This window comes from Ostreococcus lucimarinus, chromosome 1 (genome assembly GCF_000092065.1).
Source record: "Ostreococcus lucimarinus CCE9901 chromosome 1, complete sequence".
Classification (NCBI taxonomy): Eukaryota; Viridiplantae; Chlorophyta; class Mamiellophyceae; order Mamiellales; family Bathycoccaceae; genus Ostreococcus; species Ostreococcus sp. 'lucimarinus'.
In genome coordinates, this window is record NC_009355.1 from 887109 (window position 1) to 900265 (window position 13157).

The 13157-nt window shown below is 61.4% G+C and overlaps 8 protein-coding genes across 8 annotated transcripts; 3 read left to right on the forward strand and 5 right to left on the reverse strand.

Moving 5' to 3' along the window:
• Positions 1-15: 15 nt before the first annotated feature.
• OSTLU_13941 (predicted protein) lies at positions 16-1608 on the forward strand (the record flags this gene model as incomplete). Its single annotated transcript, XM_001415593.1, has 1 exon — positions 16-1608. The coding sequence occupies one exon, from the start codon at positions 16-18 to the stop codon at positions 1606-1608; it is 1593 nt and encodes a 530-aa protein (XP_001415630.1).
• Positions 1609-1619: 11 nt separating this feature from the next.
• Positions 1620-3567, reverse strand: PPR7 (pentatrichopeptide repeat (PPR) protein; the record flags this gene model as incomplete). The annotated part of the gene is made up of 1 exon (XM_001415927.1): positions 1620-3567. The coding sequence occupies one exon, from the start codon at positions 3565-3567 to the stop codon at positions 1669-1671; it is 1899 nt and encodes a 632-aa protein (XP_001415964.1). The 3' UTR covers positions 1620-1668.
• Positions 3568-4312: 745 nt separating this feature from the next.
• OSTLU_4052 (predicted protein) lies at positions 4313-5218 on the reverse strand (the record flags this gene model as incomplete). The annotated part of the gene is made up of 1 exon (XM_001415928.1): positions 4313-5218. A coding segment is annotated over one exon (906 nt), but the record flags the coding sequence as incomplete, so codon positions are not given.
• An 800-nt stretch (positions 5219-6018) lies between these two features.
• Positions 6019-6378, forward strand: OSTLU_10587 (predicted protein; the record flags this gene model as incomplete). The annotated part of the gene is made up of 1 exon (XM_001415594.1): positions 6019-6378. A coding segment is annotated over one exon (360 nt), but the record flags the coding sequence as incomplete, so codon positions are not given.
• A 614-nt stretch (positions 6379-6992) lies between these two features.
• On the reverse strand, positions 6993-7781 carry OSTLU_86258 (predicted protein; the record flags this gene model as incomplete). Its single annotated transcript, XM_001415929.1, has 1 exon — positions 6993-7781. A coding segment is annotated over one exon (789 nt), but the record flags the coding sequence as incomplete, so codon positions are not given.
• Positions 7782-8728: 947 nt separating this feature from the next.
• OSTLU_39880 (predicted protein) lies at positions 8729-9043 on the reverse strand (the record flags this gene model as incomplete). The annotated part of the gene is made up of 1 exon (XM_001415930.1): positions 8729-9043. A coding segment is annotated over one exon (315 nt), but the record flags the coding sequence as incomplete, so codon positions are not given.
• An 809-nt stretch (positions 9044-9852) lies between these two features.
• Positions 9853-10698, forward strand: OSTLU_29146 (predicted protein; the record flags this gene model as incomplete). The annotated part of the gene is made up of 1 exon (XM_001415595.1): positions 9853-10698. The coding sequence occupies one exon, from the start codon at positions 9853-9855 to the stop codon at positions 10696-10698; it is 846 nt and encodes a 281-aa protein (XP_001415632.1).
• Positions 10699-10753: 55 nt separating this feature from the next.
• On the reverse strand, positions 10754-12493 carry OSTLU_29147 (predicted protein; the record flags this gene model as incomplete). The annotated part of the gene is made up of 2 exons (XM_001415931.1): positions 11191-12493; positions 10754-10981 (listed from the first exon to the last, which is right to left on the reverse strand). Exons 1-2 carry the CDS (start codon positions 12277-12279, stop codon positions 10754-10756), a joined length of 1317 nt encoding a protein of 438 aa, XP_001415968.1. The 5' UTR covers positions 12280-12493.
• Positions 12494-13157: the final 664 nt, after the last annotated feature.

The following is a 13157-nucleotide window of genomic DNA, read 5'->3' on the forward strand; positions in this document are numbered from 1 at the left end:
AACGGGCGCGGAAAGATGGCGCGATCGTCCGCGCAGGCGTTCGTCGCGTACCGCGCGGCGTTCGAGCCCGGGAAGACGGGACGCGGACGATCGGTGAAGTACTTTCTCGTCGAGGCGGACGGGCGGGAGACGCTCGCGGCGTACGCGGACGAGAGCACGCCGGGAGACTCGCACTACACGTATAAGAATTGCGAGGAGTTCACGTCGTTCGGGACGCTGTGCTGTCATAATCGAAAGGCGCTGCACTCGTGGTTGGATTCGATCGTGCGGGCGTCGAGCGGGGTGGTGACGACGGGACCGATTTCGACGGCGGCGGGGAAGAATAAGAGGGCGTCGGGGAAGAATAAGAAGAAACAAGGGAAGGCGAAACGGAGTGGAATGAGTGAGTTGGTGATGACGCACGAGGCGGCGACGTCTGGGGCGGCGGCGGCGGTGACGGTGTCGACGACGAAGCCGGACGGTTCGGCGAGATTCGTGAGTTACTCTCAGGAAAAGTTTACGTTTCCCGATGGTCGGCGAGGGGTGCGGTTTTACGTCATGGACGAGGTTGGAACGCCGACGCTTGCGGTGTTGGGAGAGGAGCGCGAGACGCGAGATGGTCACTATCAATACAAGCGGGTCGATACGTTTACGGCGGGCGCGCCGCTTCGATGCGGCAACTTGAGCGGCGTGCACAAGTGGTTGAAAGATCACATCGCCGGTGGGCAACTGGTCGGGGTAAACTTTCCGTACTCTAGCGTGGCACATGGGCAGGATAACGGCGCGGCGGCGAGCGCGGCAGCGTTAGCGCGAAGAAAGCGCGGCGACATCGCCGACGGCGTCAGCCTCATCGACCCCGCAGTCACTTTTCAAACAAAGGTTGAAGAGCGCGAAGCGCAATGGGCGCTCGCGCGTCGAGGCGCGCTGGCATATGTGCGCGAGCCGACGCATCCCGATCATGTAGCGGAACTGAAAGAGATCGTGCCCGTGTTAAAGGCGGCGAAGGCGGAGAACAAAGCCGCCGTGAAGGATTTGCTCTCCGTCATCGAAGCCTTTCGTGCGCTCAACTCCGTGTACGTATCTTTACACACGCTCGATAGCATGGACATCAAAGATGTCGTCGTGGGTTTGCAAAAACACCCGAATGAGACGATTTCTCAGCTCGCGACGAAGAGTGTCCGGCAGTGGCTCGGGTCGTTGTACAGTCACATCGGCACGTTGGCGAGCGTGTACGAGCGCCCCAAGCCGTTGCCTCCGAGAAATAAGGTGGGCTACGGACCCCCGAAAGATGAAGTGAACAATGAAGGGCAAGATAAATCAAATTCGCCTCTTAGTTTGCGGCAACGCACCGGCGTGGCGACGCCGACAGTCTCAGGCGCGAAACGCGCTGCAGACGTCGTGCTCCCGACGACTTCTAGCCAGTGCAGCCCGCCGCCGAAAATGCAAAAGACGAATTCCGGTTTGCCAGGATGTACGCCTCTCGGCAAAGGTCACAAACTGTGCCCGCAGTGCGCTGGAACGTGCGGTTCGCCGACTCGCGTGTGTCCCCACTGCGGCTCGGCGCTGCCCTACAAGTCTCCACCCAAGGACAAAAAAGATGGTGAACCAGTGCCCAAGAAGAAGGTATGACTGCGAGATTTAGCAAATAGCACATCTGATGGTTAAAAGAATGACTAAGGTCTAGAGTATTTACACAAACGTGCCGGCGTTTTTCTCGATCCACGCGCGACAGTGCTTGCCCTTCACGGCGATGAGTTCGGCGGAACCGACTTCGCCGATTTCAAACTTGACGTTAGCCGCACGAAGGACAGTTTCGATCGCCAACAATCGACGCTGGGCACCGTTTTTACCCGGCTTTACCTTACCCGCGTAGATGAACATGGCGGATGGTACTTGATCGCTCGAAAGCGTGGACATGCGTTCGAGCAGGACGAGCGTCGCCACCGTAGCTTCGGTGCGCGACAGCTGGTTCATGTTTATCGTACAAGACTCAGACTCCGCTTCGCGCGTCGACAGTACGACTGACAAGTCTTCGTACACACCGTGTTCAACGCCCTGAGCGTAGATTTCGCGCAACTTCGCAACCTGGGCGCTGTGCACGAAGGATGCGTCGTCGCCTGATTCGAGCGATTGTTTCGCCATGGCGAGCTCTGCGCCGCCGCCGCCGATGAACGCATCGAAAACCGTCGTGTACGTCTCCCGATTCGGAGTTAACGAACTATTCACTTCGGATTGCTTCTGCATCACGCGAAAGTACTCCATCGCCTCTTCGCTACGGTTCGCACGCCCGAGGGCGTTGATCAAGACGTTGAACAAGATGCGGTTTGGCTCGACGCCCGCGGCGCGCATTTCCTCATACACCTTTATCGCAGTTGCCGCATCGCGCGCCTTAGCGCATGTAGCGATCAAACTACCATACGTGATCACGTCTGGTTCAACGCCAAGCTTTTTCATCGCGTCATAAAGCTCGAGAGTTGCTTGTACCGATGTAGAGTCCTCCTTGGCGTTCAATCCCGCAGCGTGAATCAATCGATTTAACGTGCCGACTTGGATTTCAATACCAGAATCCCGCATGTGGCTGAACGCGTCAAACGCCATCTCGGGTTTACCCGCTTTACACGCGGCGTCGATGAGTAGTGAGTACGTGCTCCTGTCCGGCGTCACGTTGCCTTTCGTTTGCATTTCTTCAAAAATTTCAAACGCCGCCTCCACGCGCGGTTGCGGTGCGTTCACGCAAGCACTCAAAAGTGTGTTGTACGTCACCTTTCGTGGCATGAGTCCGTTCGACTTCATCTGCACAAAAACTTCCAAAGCTTGCGCGAGAAGTCCGCTTCGTGCCATGGAATCGAGGGCAGTCTCGTACGTTTGTCTCGCCGGCGTGATCCCCTCTTCGATGAGTTCATCGAAAGTGCGCACCGCCAGGTCGTGCTGATTCGCGCGATGTGCGGCAACGATGAGAGTGTGATACGCCGCCGGCGCTGGGTCGACATCTTCGTTGAGCATCTCTTCAAAAAGACGACACGTGCGAATGAGTCGCTCCTGTGGCCCCTTTCGCTTTCCCATGTCGTTGTCCGCCAACGCGCGCAGAAGCGTCACGTAAAGCTTCGAGCTCACCGGCAACCCGACATAGCGCATATCATCTTTGATACGAAGCGCGTCCTTGAACATCTCAGCCTTGAGCGCCAACTCGATGGCCAGATGAAACGTACGTCCCGTCATGCGCACTTGCGCCTCCGTCATCGCGTCGTACACCTGCACCGCACGTTCGGGCGAGCCAACGTTTTGACACACGAGCATCACCGCTACGTACGTGCTCTCCACGGGCTCCAACCCCGCGTCTCGCATTTCCTTCACCAAACCGAGCACTTCCTCCATGCTCGCGCATCGCCGCAACACGTCGTTGCACTTCGTCACCGCCCCCGCGTCGTTCGCGTTCACCCCCTCTTCGTACAAAAACGACAACCGCGCGTCCGTCCCGCCTCTCGCACCACCACTCGCGGCCTCCTCGCGCACCGCCCGCACCGCCGTGCGCTTCTCCCGTCGACTCGCCTTTTGCTTATCCAACCTCTCGAACGCGTCGTCGTCCATCGTCCCTCGAAACACGTCGTCCCTCCGCGCCCGCCCGCCCGTCTTCGGCGTCGCGCGCGTCGACTCTTCCTCCTCGCAAAAGCTCTCCATCGCGTTCAGCACGTCCTCCGCGCCGAGATCGTCCGCGAGCGCGCCGCGCGCTTCCGCGCGCCGCGCCGCGCGTCCCGCTCGACGCGCATCGCCCGCCCTCCCCGCGCGCGCCGTCGACGTCGCGCGCGCGCGCCCGCGCGCCGTCGACGTCGCGCGCGCGCGCATCGTCACCTTCGCCGTCGCTCGCGCGGTCGCCATCGCGCGCGCGTCGCGGCGTCGCGCGATGGCGACGCGCGCGCGTCGGCCGCGGCTGACGTCACCGCGCGCGGCGACCGACCGACCGTTTTCGCGATCCGAACGAGCGATGTCAAAGTAGCTATAACCGCGACAGCGTTGGTTCTCGCGCTGACACAAACGATGTAGTCATTGTAAAACAATCTAAGCGCCTAATCTAGTCCTCCCTCGAAGGTTTCTTCTTATCCGCGGCGACGTAGCCGCTTCGCGTGCTCATGAGGGAGGTGTCCTTTCGCACGACTTCATCCTTGGCGGTGGTGATTTTAGCGGCGCGGCCCTTCTCGCCGTATGCATGCGTGAGCATGGATTTCCACGTGCGCGTGTCGGTATCTTGCGAACGCCATCCATCTTTGGATTGCGCGGAGCTTCCCGGATCGTTGCCGTCGCCGAGCATGAGCGCGGGGACGGCTTTGTCGATGGTGCCGAGCCGAGCCTCAGCTTTGAGCAATTCTGCCTTGTCGCTACCGTTCACGCCAGAGTTGAAATCTAAAGAAAGCGATGGCGTCGTCGGGTACGCGCGTTGCGCGTACGTCATCAAACGCTTGACGCTTTGCAGGTATTTCCGTGTCTCTTCGTCGTGCATGGCGTGCGCTTGCGACGACGCGCCAATCTTCTCTCGGGCGCTACGGGCGTGGATACCGACCATTGTAACCCCGATAGGCCACGCAGCGTTGCCGATCGCAATTCCGACGTACGCGTCGGCGGCTTTCTTGTAATTTCTTTGCTTCATCGCTTGCATGATGAGGTAAAGAGCGCGCTCAACGTCGCCGGGAAGCAAACGACGCTTGATGCGCTTAAACAGTGGCTTCAAATGCTGCTTCAACGTGCGAAACGTCGAAATCGATTGACGACCTTCGTGAGTGTAGCACCACTCCTCAGACTTCGCGTCGAGCTCGGCTTCCCACTCCGCGACGAGAGATTTGAAGTACGCAGCCACTTGGTCTATGGGTTCCTTGTCCTCGGCCTCGCGTTGCTTCTTCAGCTTTTGCGCCGCTTTCGCGAACGCGTCCATGAGTGCTTTCTCCTCGACTACCTCAGGCTCATCATCATCGACGACTTCCGCGCCTCCATCGCCCGCGACGCCCTTTAGCGACCTTTCTTTCGCCTTTAAGCTCTGTTCCTTCTTCTTTCGCGCGAACGCCTCGACGTGCTCGGCGTCCAACAACTTTTCATTCACCTGCGTCGCCGTCGTCGTCGTCTCGTCCACGATCGCGAAATTTTTCGTCGCCACTTTCAATCGAAAAATCCTATCCTCCCTCGTCTCCCCGAACATCGTCGCCGGTTGCCCGAGCGTGCGCAACCGCGCCACGGCTTCGTCGTTCGTCAACGCGTCCAGCGCCGCGTCCGCCTCTTCGTCCTCCAGCACGCGCGTCACCACCGCCGCCGTCGCCGCGATCGCTTTTCCATCATCCTCGCGCGCGCGTTTCGCCCCCGTCACCCTCCCCGCGCCGTCCGCGTCCGCGTCGGCGCCGTCGTTTTCCCCATCCACCGGCGCCGCCGACGCCTCGCGCTGAAGATCGCCGCGTCGGGCGTACTTCTTCCCGCCGCTCGACGACGCCGCCGCCGCGCGCGCCGCGCGTTCGGCTCTCAACCGCGCGATCTCCGCGCTCGCGATGTCCATCGCGCGCCGCGTCGTCGTGTGCGGCGTCGCGCGGATTCGTCAGACTGTTTGCCCACGGGGCTGATTTTCCCGCCAAACGCGGTGTCGAGTTTGAATCGGCGTCACTCCCGCGCATGCTGTCGCGCGAAGGCCGCAAGACGATCGCCGACGTCACGCGCGCGCGAACGATCGAAAGCCTGACGAACGGTCTGCGACGAATGCTGGGACACGCGCGAGGCGTGCACGCGACGACGACGCGATCGAGCGAAATGAGAACGATGCGACACTTGAAGAAGATTACCGCGACGATTCGCGGCGCGACGACGCCGTTGCGCGCGACGCGCGCGCAGACGACGGGTCGGGAACACGCGAGACGGACGTTTGCGGCGCAGGCGCAGTTTGTGAATAACCGGGGGTCGTACACGCCCGCGGGACCGAGGTCGGCGCGCGCGCAATCGTACGGAGGAGATCCGCAGACGCAGACGACGGCGCCGCCGAGCGTCGTCACGTGGACGCCGGAATTGGCGAACTCGGTGACGATCATCGGTAACGTCGGCGCTGATCCGGAGATTCGGCACTTCTCCAGCGGAACGTGCGTGGCGAACGTGCGATTGGCTGTGAACGGCGGGCGTAAAGCCGAAATGACGGACGGCGCCGTGGAGGAGGACAAGACGAACTGGTTTGCGGTGGACATTTGGGGCGAGGAGGCGATGCGCATGGCCGAACACGTGAGTAAGGGCAAGACGATTTGCGTGCAAGGTCAGTTGAAGACGGACACGTGGACGGACAAAGACACAGGGGCACCGCGTTCCCGAGTGAAGATTGTGGCGAAAAACTTTTCCTTTGTGCAGAGCGCCAAGGCGCAGCAAGGTGGTGGTGGCTACGGGCAGCAACAACAATCTGGTGGCTACGGCAGCGACATGGCCCCAGCTGCGACGCGCCAACAGTCATCGCCGCCGCCGCAACAGCGCCAGCAACCGCCGCAACAGACAGGCATGCCCCCGGGCGCGTCTCCGAAGGAGGCGCTCTGGCGTTCGCTCGCCGAGGCTCCGGACACGTGGTGGGACAACCGCGATCGAAAGTCTCAACCAGGTGCAAACCCACGTTCGCCTGATTTCAAGCATAAGGAAACCGGCGAGGCGTTGTGGGTCGAAAGCCGTGATACTCCCGCGTGGGTGCTGGAAACGTTGGGCGGCGGCGCGCAACAATCGAGGCAGCAGGACTCGGACGCGTACACGGGCGCCTCCAATCCGGCGGCGTATGAACCGGACTATAACCAACCGTACGGTACGCAAGTCCCGCAAGCTCAGTATGCCGGTGGTTACCAACCGCTCGACAACGACGGTTACGAGCCTGTCGAGCAACACTTCAACCAAGACGACCCACCGTTTTAAGCGCCCGCCGATGACCTACAAGATTTTACCAACAAAAGCGAAAGTTTTAACGAATTGTGAATAAAAAGGAACGCTCGCTCGATTAAATATTGCAAAGTCTACGTTCTCTACTTGCCGCCAGCGGTCATCCGCGTGCCGTAATGCATGCTCACTGCGTTGTCAATGTCCTCTTGCGCACACCCCGCTTCGTGGAAGTTTTCGAGCGCCTCGTCGAGCATCGACTTCCATTCCTTTCCTAAGCGAGCCGCCAATTGTGATTGCTCGAAGAGCGTATTACCAAGCATGACGCGCACTTGTCCCTTCGTCGATGGCTCCTCGTCCGTGGGTGGTTCGTCGCCCCGCGCGACGGCTTCGTCCACGAGCGCTTGGAACGCCGCCTTTTCCTCCTCAGTCTTTTCCCTCGGGACTTCGTCCGGCAAGGTGGCAAACACAGCCTTGTAATCCGCCACGGCTCCGACGAATTCGGCCTCTGCTTCTGCAATGCGCTTTTTAGCATCGTGACCCTTGGCTACCTTACCCTCATCGCCGCTCATGCCGGCGGCGGCGCTGAGCAGACGCGAGCGCTCGTAGCGACGCTGCGCCAACGCGATGTGCGAATCGTGGTGATCCGGCTTGATCACGATCGCTTCCTCGAATCGTTCCTTAGCAAGACCGATGAGTCGTTCGACTTCATCGAACTCATCCGCGATGGCGATGGCAGATCCCGGAGGACCGCCCTGCTCCTTCGCCGGTTCGCGACCGCCGTCCATCTTCTTGCGCGCTTCGCACATGTGCACGTTGCCCCAATTAAAGATGGTCGCCGCGGCGCAGGCTTGGAACTTCTCGATGGCAGCATCTCGAATTTCCTTTGCTTCTTCGTCCGTCAAGCTCGTACCACTTGCGAGATCGTTGGACAAGTTCGTACCCTAAGAGACGCGAAAAACGAGAAAATTGTCAGTCGAGAATTCGTCGTCGCGCCTTCGTGGTCGAGATTGAAACCATCGACCCCCAGCAAAGAAGCTCACGATAGGAGCGAAAGACATTTGCAAAAACATTAATCACGGAAATCAGTGAAGTAGTAAGTTTTTTGTATCGTCATCGCTTCTTTGCACGATGAGAGCCGCGATTGTTTCGCACGTCGTGCGCTATTCGAAAGAAAACGTACCTCGTGGTGAAGGTCCAAGTGGCCCTCTGCGTCGATGCCGAGATGTTCGCGGAACAAGGAAGAAAAGTCCAAAATCCATTCATCGATCTCGACGACCTCGTTCGGCGCCAGGCCAACCGGGTTGCCATCTTCGTCGACGACCTCGATGTCTTCAACCTTGGGCAACTCTTGAATCATGAGCTTGACGTACGGGATGAGTGGGGGCTTTTCCATCGCCCGCAAACGCGTCGAGGTGGCGTAGATGGACTTTTGAAAGTCGTTTCGCGACTGAACATTCTTCACGTTGCCTTCTTCGTCTTCGTACTTGATCGAAAACTGCCCCGCGAACGCAAACTTGGTCGCAATGCTCGTCTGCAAGTCCTTGAAACCGATTGTAGACCACACGCTGAACATGCGCACGTCGTCCCCGAACGCCGCCTTGACCAGAATCGACGGCGGGTCCGCCACGCGCTCTTTCGCCTGCGCCGCGTATCGCGCTTCCGCTTCCGCTCTTCGCGCATCCTCTCCCGCATCACCATCGCCCTTCTTCGCGCCCTTCTTACCCTTCTTCCCGGGCGCGAGGGTCATCCCTCCCAACCCCGCCGGCGCCCCCGCCTTGCTCGTCCCGTTGAGCGCGTCCAGCGCATCCTTCGCGTCCGTGTAGCTCGGTTCGATCTCGATCACGCTCTGCAAATCTCTTTTCGCCTTACCGACCTGTCCCAACTGCATGTACGCCTGCGCCCTGTGCCAATACGCCTTATAACTCTTCCCGTCCAGCGCCAGCGCGCGGCTCGCCTCCGCCACGACGTCCGCGTAGCACTGCATCTTCGAAAAGCACGCCGCTCGATTACTGTGAATCATCGCCCGCGTCTGATCGCGTTCGGGCAGCAGGTTCAGCGCTTGCTCGTACACCTCGAGCGCGCGCTTGATCGACCCCGCACCGTACAGCGCGTTCGCCTCATCCTTCAGCTCGACGGCGCGCTGCGTGAAGACTTCGTCGTCGGGGTCTTCGCCACCGCGGTGCGCGCTCTTCATCGCGAGCTTCGTCGTCGGCGCGTCTCTCGCGTTTGTCGTTCGTTCGCTTCGCGCGCGCGTCGGTCGCGTCGCGTCCGCGCGCGTCGCGGTGCGCCGTCGTCGACGCGTCACCCAGCCAATCCCTTGAGGGTTTCGCCTAGGGTGGGTCGCTCGCACACCCGGGTGTTCCGAGTCCCGACCCGTACTGTTCGCGCATACAGGTCGGTCGCCGCGAGCATCGGTGTCACTGTTTGCGCATACAGGTCGGTCGCCGCGAACCGAACGGTCGCATCGCCGGACGTCGTCGCGCGCGCCACCGTCGCGCGCGCGCGATGTCGGCGATGCGCCGCCGCGAGAGATTGCTGCTCAAGCGGCGCGTGCGTCGGTGCGGGCGCCTCGCGCTGTGCGTCGGGTTGCTGTGCGCGGGGCTCGTCATCGCGCGACGCCGCGCGTGGACGTGGACGGACGCGGACGACGACGACGACGGCGGCGACGGCGGCGGCGCGGGACGCGGGTTCGGACGCGCGTCTTCGCGGCGACGCGGGTTCGCGGCGCGCGATGCGGCGCGCGCGCCGGCGCGCGACGCGCCGGAGGGCGAACCGACGCGCGCGGTGGACGGCGCGGCGTCGACGTGCGGCGTCGGCGGGTCGGCGTTCGGCGAGCGAGGATGCGCGAACGAGCGCGCGTATCCGGATTTAGACGTCGTGAGCGTGGCGGTGAAACCGTCGTGCGTGAACGCGGTGGCGGTGGCGGCGTTGAATCAGTACGTGGGGCCGAGGAGGATCGTGGTCGTGGCGCCCGATGAGACGCGGTGCGAGACGTTTCGCGGCATGGCGACGAACGTGGAGTGTCACGCAGAGGACGCGTTTATACGCGGGTTGACGAAGGATGCGGTTTCGTGGTATTTGGAGGACGCGTACGGAGATTCGCTCGGACGCGATGGCGCGCGCGCGCGATTCGTCGGTCGAGAATTGGGAGGGTGGTATTTACAACAGTTGATCAAGCTCGGCGCGGCGACGTCGACGGCCATCGCGCATCCGCCGCTGAGCCGAAAGTTTTTGCTGTGGGATTTGGACATGATCCCCTTGCGCCCGTTGACGCTGTTCAAGGGAGAGATTCCAGTGAGACAAATCGGTGGTAACGTCATCAAGTCGTACGAGGCGGCGTACGAGACGCTCACGGGTGATCGTCTGAAGTACGCCAAGGATGGTACGTCCTACGTCACGCATCAAATGGTCGTCGACGCGTCCATCATGGAGGAGATGCTCGATGCGTTCGCACGCAAAGCTGATCGCACAGACGAACTAGCGACGACAAGCGACGAACTCCCGCGATGGGCTACCGCGGTTTTGCAATCGTTGAACCGCAAAGATCTCACGCTCGGCTTTAGCGAATACGCGACGTACGCCTCGTACGTCGTCGATAATCACCCGTCCGAGGTGTCCGTGGAATCGCGCAAAAAGTGGGCGCGCGCGAGCGGTGGCAAGCTTGGGATATCGTTCCAGCGCTGGATCAACCACGATGGTCTGTGTTGCCCGGGTCCGGGCGTGCTCGGGTTGATGAAATCTCGACGGTTCGATTACGTGGGGCACGAAATCGGTCACGTAGAATCGTGCCGATACGACTCTCCCGAACACGAGTTCTCGTACGGGTTACCCATCACTGTGCCGGACTGACGCGCATTCAGTTTCGGTTGACGCATTTAAAGTTGTAACTTTCACAACAACGTCGTTATTTAGAGCTACCTACGTTCCAAAATCTCAGCTGTCCGTCGTCGCCGCCGCTGCACAGCCGTTCGCCTCCGTGGTAATCCACGGCGAAGTTTTTCCCGTCGTGCGACGAAACGCTGTGCAGTGGCACTCTACCACGAATATCCCATAACTTGACTTTTCCGTCGTATCCACTACTCACGATGTGATGCTCGTTTGTTGGACTCCATCGAACGCACGACACCCACCCCTGCGTTTCAAATCGCGCGCGTCAGTCAATCGGCGAAACAATTCATTCCGCGAAACAAATTTTTGCGCGCCGCTCGCAAAGTCTCAGTAAAAAATTAGAGTGATTGATTGTGCCCTCACGCACGAGTGTCGGGAATCAAAAGTGTGTTCATCACTGACTTTGCGAACGGGCGCGAGCGCGAGCGAGAGTACACATGACGACAAACTTACCTCGTGAGATTTGAGCTTCAGGCACGCCTTTGCCGACGCCGACTCTCGCGGATCCCACACGTTAACCAGGCGGTCGCTCCCCCCGAAAGCGAACCTACTTCCTCCCCTCGAGACATCCAAGGTATGGACTGAACTGTTCGTATGATGAGACTCCTTCTCTTCGCCAGTCTCCACGTCCCACGCTCGGATCGTATTATCGTATGCGCCGGTCCAAAGTACTTGCGGGCTTTCCCAGGAAACCGCTCGCACTTGATCCGTGTGCCCACGCAACACGAGCTCCTCGCCGAGACCAATTTTCGCGCTCGCATCGTCGACCATCGCGTCGTCGTCTGTAGCCTCCGATTTCTTCGATGTTCTGCGCTTCTTCGTTACCTTTTCGTTCGCCGACTCGCCACCGTCGATTTTCCACACTCGCGCCGTGCAGTCGACGGAACACGAGGCGAACAGTCGAGCGCCGTACGCGCTCGCGACGTCCGTCACAGTGCCCTCGTGACCCTTGAAAACACGCTGCTCCCCGAGTTCACACTTTTTCCCAGTCAGCGTCACCGCATACGATCGCAAGGTGTGATCCGCCGAAGCCGCTAACACCACACACGCGTTTTCTGCGTCCGCGCCGGCGCTCGGCGGCGCCAAGCTCACCGAGCACACGCGCTCTTCCGCGCCTTCCAACTCGCACAGCAACTTACCCACGGGTGACCACAACCGTGCTTTACCGTCGAAGGACCCCGTGACGACCGCTTTCGCCCAACTTCCATCGATCGAGCTCACCCACGCCTCGCATTTCGTCGTCTCAGCCGCCGTCGGCGGTCCCAGCGCCGGCACGTACTCCACCACCAGCGTCGCCTCCGCGCTCTTCCCGAGCCTCAGCGCCAACTTCGCCAGCGACGTGCGCAAAAGCGTTCCATCGATGAGGAAATCAAACGGCGTCGGCGTCGTCGCGCCGAGCAGGTGATTCACCACCTCGCTCAAGCCGTACCTCGTCAGCCGGCCCGGCACCTCGATCGCGCTCTCACTCACGCGAAACTCCTCGGGCAGGCGCGTGACGAAGCTCACCGCGATCTCGACATCGCTCGCGTCCTCGTTCGACATCGCCCTCGCGGTTTCCCGCGCGCCGTCGCGCGTCGTCGACGACTTCGCGTCGGCGAGCGCCGGCGGCTGCGCTTTTTCGTCGTCGCCCGAGGGCGCCTCACGTCGCGCGCGGGCGTTCGATCGCTCGTCACGCCCCGCTCGCGCGCGCGCCGATACCGTCGCTCGCGCTCGAAGTCGCGCCGCGCGTCTTTCGGCGCGTCGCCGGCCGCGCGCGTCGCCGAATGGCGACGCCGCGCTGTCCCCTTGGACGGTCGTTGCGGGCATTCGCCGCATACGCGCGCGCGCGCACCGTCCGTCGCGCGCGCACGAGCCGCGCAACGCGCGCAAAGTCGCGTGCGACGTCGCGCGCGCGCACACCGCGCGCGAGCGATGTTCATCGCGCGGCGTCGGTCGTCGAACGAGGGCACCGTCCCGGGCGGAGCGGCGAACGCGGCGCCGTCGATCGTGCCCACGGGCGCGCGCGATGACGCGAGCGCGACGTCGCGCGCGGCAGAGCGGCGCGGTAGTGATCTCGCGTCGGGCGATGGTGGCGCGGAGCGGGCGGGAGGGACGAGCGGGACGGTGAACGCCGTCGTGGGATCGCAACCCGCGCGCGAACGCGCGGGCGCGACGTCGACGAGCGTGGCGAGGAAAAGGAGTTTCAATCGCTCGCGCACGGCGAAGGAGGACACGTTGAACGCGCTGCTCGAAAAACTGTGTGCGATCGATGTCGTGGATGAGGACTCGAGGGGATCGATGGAAGACGACGGGGCGCTGCGGGAACGCGTGGAGACGGAGGCGCGAAGCGCGAACCCGGCAGACTTTCTCAAGTTTAGAAACGCGGTACACGAACGTGTGGATACGATGATCACGGGCGAGGACGTAGCGAGAAAGCTCGG